Genomic DNA, 6,627 nt, shown 5'->3' with positions numbered 1-6,627 from the left:
ACCTCACCATACAGTCAACCTATGGGCCACATCGTGATCTCCTCACTACTCTTCTTGGGTGTGATGCACTGTGCTTTTGCATGGTTACCTATCGCTTTTAGGGGCCACTAAAGGTCCTGGGAGATACCTTCGCTCGGGCGATGATAGCAGTTAGGTCCTCGTGCTATTAAAATATGAATTTATCATAACCACATTATAACAACAGCTACCAAGGGTACGATTGCAGACTATGGTAAACGTATATAGGGAGCGAAAGAGGCGTACAAAGGGGAGGAATATCTATTCTATTGCATCACCTGTCAACAGCGTCCAATGGGCGTCGACTAGCGAGGCATTAATTGATGAAGGTGTCTCCAGCCCTGCGCACCTCCCTCTGTCATTTTATTTCTGGCTTAACCAGCAGCAAGTATGGCAGCTGCATTTTAGCTCGTATTCTTTCTCTCTCTCTCTCCTTCACTCTATCTCTCTCTCTCTCACTGTGACTTTGTCTCTCTTTCCCTCCCTCGTTCACTCTCTCCCTCCCTCTCCCGTGCAGCTCTCTCTCTCTCTCTCTCTCTCTCTCTCTCTCTCTCTCTCTCTCTCTCTCTCTCTCTCTCTCTCTCTCTCTCTCTCTCTCTCTCTCTCTCTCTCTCTCTCTCTCCTACACACACGCAGACAAGCCTCTCCCTCTCTCTCTCTCCTCGCTATTTTATCCCTATCGCTGTGGCTGTGGTGTACACCTACCCCTCGTCCTGCTATCGACCACAGGGGAGTGTAGCCGGCAGGTAGGAGGGAGCAGGCAGCAGGCATCAATAGGCGGCTTGGTGGACACATCCGTCGCATTCCTCCACCATGCCGGACAGGGGCCAGGCTGAAGGAGTGGATGCCATCGGCAACATCAGCGCCATTTAACTACAGATGTCAAAGTTTGCAATTTCCTGACGAGGCAGCGGCATTGCCGGCGTGTTTGCATTGTCAGAGGCACTGATTGAACAGCATGGCTTGAGATCCAATAAAAGAAGAAAAAAAATGTACTATTTTCAAATGGTGATTTTTTCTCCGTCTAGCAACAGGACAATAAACCCGACTATGGACTATGTGGATGTAAACTCTCGTGGATGAATACAACATGGGGGACCTGGAGTGTGGCTTTGAGGAAATGCAGGGAGTGAAATTGGGATACCTGGTCATCAAAGGAAAACAAATGTTTGCTTTGTCCCAGGTCTTCACCGACCTCCTGAAGAACATCCCGCGGACCACGGTGCACAAGCGGATGGACCACCTGAACGTCAAGAAGCACCAGTGTGGACTGGAGGAATTGCGAAAGCTCAAAGCAATAAATTCAATCGCCTTCCACGCCGCCAAATGCACGCTCATATCACGCGAGGATGTGGAGGCTCTTTATTTCTCCTGCAAGACGGAGCGGGTTTTGAAATCCAACAAAAGAAAGGTAAAGGATCATTCTCTGGAGGACGCCAACGCCGGGATCCATCGCACGGAAAATCCGGCCGGCTTGTGGCAAGACAAACTTTGGTTTAGTTTGCACGGCGTCCCCCAGACTTTGTCCATTCAAAATAAACCGGACAGCACAGAGACGACTCCTTCGCTTCCCGACTCCAAACTACCTCAATTTTACAGTCGATCCCCGGGTCGGAATACCCATGCGGCGAGCAAGTCGAGTTACAAACCCTACACAAACTATGAAACGGCGCAGATAACTGGAAACTGTTTGGCCTTTAACAAGAGAAAAACGTTTTTCCGGGGGGGCGCGGTGGTGCAGAGCCGTGCGCCGGTCGTGTTTCAGTCCGCCATGGCTGCTCAGTCCAAGCTGTCGGGCTCCGCCGGCAGCAGCGACCTACTTCACAAAAGGAAGAGGCGGCGCGAGGGGGGCGGCGGCAAGGACGGCGCGAGGCACTCGTGCACTCGAACCCGGCATATACACCACTCCCCGGTGCTGCTGGTGCAGCCCAAGTGCTGTGGCAAGCAGAAACCCGGCGGAACGCGCACTTTGAACGCTTTCCACATCGGCCATGATTTCTATTTGGACTCCAGGGGGGCGCACGGCCAGCAGCACCAGCCGCTCTTCCACGAGAGCTACAGTAGCGACACCGAGTCCAGCACGTACTCTGAGAGGGCGAACGTCGACTCGGACTTTGGCTCGAGTATCTCCACCACAAGCAACTCTGGGAGTTCTGATGATGAGGAGGAGGAAGAGGATGACAGCCAGTCTGAGAGTTCGGACGGCAGCTCGGAGGAGGAGAGCAGCTCACAGTCCGACTCCAGCTCGGTGTCCAGCCAGGTCTCCGTGCAGAGCATCCGATTCAGACGGGCCCGGGTCGCTTCTGTTACCAAAACGTTCAGCACCAAGGCACCGCTGGTCCTACAGCCCACCTTCCACTACATCCAGCAGCAAAAACAACAACAAACACCACCACCACAACAACACAGGACCCTGGGTCATGGCTTTGGAGCGGACTACATCGGGCACGACACTCGACCGAGCAGTGAGTTGGCCTTTAAAGAGACGAGGAGGTGTTCAGGACCCTTACATCCAGCTAAGTTCAACGTGACCGCTGTGCGAGACAACTTTCTCACGGTATCCAAGAGTGGAAAGGGGCCAGAGGCGCACGGACCAAAGAGAGCCGACCTGGTGTGCATCGCCTTCAACACAACGCCGAGCTTGACGTGTTATCAGCCGTTTCCTCCTCCACGCCGGACGCCCGGGTTCTCCAACACATGCCCGGCCACAGTAACCCACTCACACTGTGAATTCGAGAAGGACAGCAAGCTCCTGCACTCTAAAGACGCTGAACTTTTGAGCCTGAGGAATGAATTGGAAAACACTAACAATCTGAAGCAGCCTTCTCCCTTCAAAACGATTAAGACGGAGACCGAGGAGCCCCCGTTCTCGACAGGCCTCCACTCGGACCAAGAGCAATCAGCCATGGGCCACCCCTCCTTCAACTTTCAAAACGTCAAAGTTAAAGTAGAGGAAAGCTACGACGAATACGAATATCCGAGTCAGGCCTCTGAGTTTCAGTGCAAGGGGGATGTGGCAGACGATAACAATGCTCATCCTCCCGTGGGTGACGTTAAACATGTGGAATATCTAAACAACACAACTAAAGCCTACAGCGAGAGCACTGATTCGGCTCCAAAGTCCCCCTATCGTACTGAGGAATGCGGGGGCCCCTTGCGAGATACTCCCTGCTCAGAGGAAGGGGAGTATGAGCACGGCCAAAGGGTCAGGAAAATCTGCAGAACTCCACTGCTGGGGAAAAAACACAAAATCCCAAGGACGCAAACGAGGCAGAATTTGTCTAAACATTTCAAAGCGTCCCCTCCTCGTCCCACGGACAAAGAAGACAACTCTGACGGACCTACAGAGGATTCATCCGGAATAAGTAAAATCAAACGCCAGATAGTGAAGCCACCGAAAAAGCCTTTTAGTTTTATGGCAAATTTCCCATCGACACCATCGCTCGTTGTGGGCAGAGATGGCGACTTGTGTCCTGCGTACTCCATGCAGTCCCTGAGGGACCCCCGGCCACCTCCTCTTTCGCACCCGGTATGGAGATGGCAGCCAGGCGGCCTGCCTCTCCCTCCCCCACCGGCGCAGAGAACCAGGAAATGCTGAAGTGTTTTTTGCCCTCACAACAAAAAACACAAGAGCAATCTCCACGAGAATCCTGCCTTATACGACCTCAATGTCTTACAGAAGTGAACGTTTGTTCTTTTTTTGTTTTATTGAAAACATAATAATCACACGGTTTACCATTTTTTCTCTCCATGGGATGTACGTTTTTGTGGATTTGTATTCAGGAATAAGACGCGCCAGGTGAAATGTGTGGAGCCACGATGTTCATACAAAACTGCGAGACACATGGAGTTCATGGATTAATGCAACTACAAAAAAAAAAAAAAACTATCACTCCCAAGCCACATGTCTGCTCCTCGTGGGATCTCAAATGCGATTTTTTTTTCGCCTTCAAGCTCGACATTTTAGATTGTATGTGACCAGGGTTTCCGTGGTGTGTGCTTTCTGTGGGACATGGGGCTAGGCCTGCTCGTTTTCTCGTAATAAGCCTACAACATGGTTTTGTGTGTGTGTGTGCGCTACATAGGGCGGGTGTGTTGCGACTGAGATAAGGTTAGATGGTGATAAACAACAGGGTTCTCCTTTTCTGTGCCACTTGGTAGGCCTATAACTGCAACTCTACAAAGCTTTAAAAAAAAAAAGGAATAACATCGTTCCCCAAACGCTACGGAATTATACACTACAAGTGAATGGTAAAAACAGACATGTCAACACAGACCTATTCATCGTCCACATGCACAGTAAAGCACTCGTTATTCTTGGATCCTGGTGTTGATGTGGGGTTTCGCTTGCTTGTGATATGGTTTTCACTCTGGTTTTATTTCCGTAGCTTGTTTCCTGCTTTTCAAGTATGTGACCATGCACAAACACGATCAGTGTGTAAGAACAGGGCTCGACACACACGGCACAGGCCTTCTGTACAGACAATCAAAAGAGTAGGGCTTAGGCCTTTATATCACGCAGTTACGTCTCACGTTAGGCTGGATTTAAGTGCTTATGTCTCTGCAAATCCATTCGCCCTACAGATTCCTCGGGCATATCTCATTGATTTGCCACGTGAATAAGTCTTTGCAATTACAACCAGAGCATTGTTTAAAAAGGGAACTAATTAAAACAGGGGGGAATGATAATGTAATAACATATAAGGCAGGACATGGTGTGCTCCATGCAGGAACCTCAGTGGGGGGAAAACATCAAAACAACGACCAACCCCCCATCCCCTCTTGCCTGCTTACTTTAAAACAATGCCACAAAGCACAAGAGATAGGCTCAAATGCGTTGCACTTTGACACGTTGGGGGTAGGGGGGGGGGGGGGGGGGGGGTCTTGTTTCAGCTTCAGGGTTTAGGCTTGCCTGTAAAGTGGTGTCTGAAAGGTGCTAAAAAGCTAAAACATTTAAGACGACGCTCTGCCTCTGGTTTATTCAGATATTGACACCAAATAGATCTTTGTCGTTTTGATGCTGGCTCGAATTGTGACGATGTTCACGTGTAGCCTTTGTGGGAGCAATACACACACATTGCTGGTGGAGCCTACACGCTTATTTTTTCATTTAGGAATAGGCTGAATTTGCAGTCCATGATATTGAAGTTTGTCATTGGGGACGCCAGCGTATCTGTAGTAGGTCTACATGGTTCAACATTTGGCAAGTGACTGTCGATTATTTAATTGCAGTAGCCCTCAACCCGAGAAAACTCAGCTGTTATAAAAAAATAAAAAAAATAAACCATCGCCTGCTTAGATGGTTTTCCGGTTGATCAACGTCCCTGTTACAATCCTAATGAGTGAATGTATCCCAGACCTATTTAATTGTGATCCATTGTGTAGACAGCGTCACACAATTACAATTGTATTCTACCAAAAAATAATAGGCCTAGGTTTGGTGAATGGCTGTGGTTTCATCAGGTCTAGATGTTTGTAAATGCGGGCAAAGACTTGCTCTGGTCGGCTGATTTCTCTGTGTGCCGTAAAGAAGAGAGTTTATGGCGTGCCAGGTCACAAAAAACCAACAGCCTATGGGGGGGATGTCAACATCCACACAGGCGCACACATGGATCGGTGGAAGGCGTGTGTGAGATTGTATAAACCCATTAAACCAACCATATTTGTAAAAAAAAAAAAAAAAAAAAAAAACACGATAAAATATAAACTCGAAAAAAAAACACTTCCGACCTGCCTAAACCATTGTGAATACATGTTGTACATGTTTAGTCATGTGGTAAAAAAAGTACCATTATGTAGCCACAAAGCTCTAGCGCATGCGGCTATGGCCTAGTTCAACGCCCCATGTAGAGAAGATACAAACTTGAACTTTTATTCTCACCCTGAAACAAAAAGGTATTTTCTAACATAAACTTTCCTAACGTGTGTGTTTGGGCAACATGTGTGACATTTGAGTTGCGGTGCTTTTATAAAAGCTTTCAGGCTGATCCGCGTGTAAAAACGAAACATGGGTTAAAAAGGACAAAGAGGGATGTGGCGTGTACCATAAACCTGGTTGGTTGTTTTTTTGCAGTGAGGCTCCCGAATGCGTTTCTGCCTATTGGGTTGATTTCAACCACCAGAGACGCGTTATCACGTTCTGAGCAGTACATTCGTCATGATGCCTAATCAAAATAGGGATATGTCTGTTAAAACACTCAAGACTTACGGGTGGCCTAAAGCAATGTAAACAACCTCTTCCCTTTACTTACCCACCCGTCCCCAAACACACACACACACACACACACACACACACACACACACACACACACACACACACACACACACACACACACACACACACACACACACACACACACACACACACACACACACACACACACACACACACACACACACAAACACCAACCCTCATTTACTCGCTTTTTTTAAACATTACTTGAGGTCAGGTTTTTGACGACGGAATTTGAAGTCACTGGTTGTTTATATGAAAGCTGAATATTTATTTTTGTGAATTTACTGTTTTTTTTCTTTTTTGTACATTGACTTTATTGTGAACATGATGGGGCAAATGCACTCGAAATCGAAACTTGAATGGTGGATTTCTGA

At 48.1% G+C, this 6,627-nt stretch overlaps 1 protein-coding gene across 1 annotated transcript; it reads left to right on the top strand.

Annotated features, from left to right (window-relative positions):
* Positions 1–284: 284 nt before the first annotated feature.
* skida1 (SKI/DACH domain containing 1) lies at positions 285–6,426 on the top strand. Its single transcript, XM_060044860.1, has one exon. The coding sequence runs from the start codon at positions 1,109–1,111 to the stop codon at positions 3,614–3,616; it is 2,508 nt and encodes an 835-aa protein (XP_059900843.1). The 5' UTR covers positions 285–1,108; the 3' UTR covers positions 3,617–6,426.
* The last annotated feature ends 201 nt before the right edge of the window (positions 6,427–6,627 follow it).

This window comes from Gadus macrocephalus, chromosome 23 (genome assembly GCF_031168955.1).
Source record: "Gadus macrocephalus chromosome 23, ASM3116895v1".
Classification (NCBI taxonomy): domain Eukaryota; kingdom Metazoa; phylum Chordata; class Actinopteri; order Gadiformes; family Gadidae; genus Gadus; species Gadus macrocephalus.
This window is presented reverse-complemented; position numbering and strand designations above follow the sequence as displayed.

Excerpts from the sequence above, each read along its gene's own strand:
- skida1 (XM_060044860.1), top strand. The coding sequence starts at position 1,109 with ATGGGGGACCTGGAGTGTGGCTTTGAGGAAATGCAGGGAGTGAAATTG.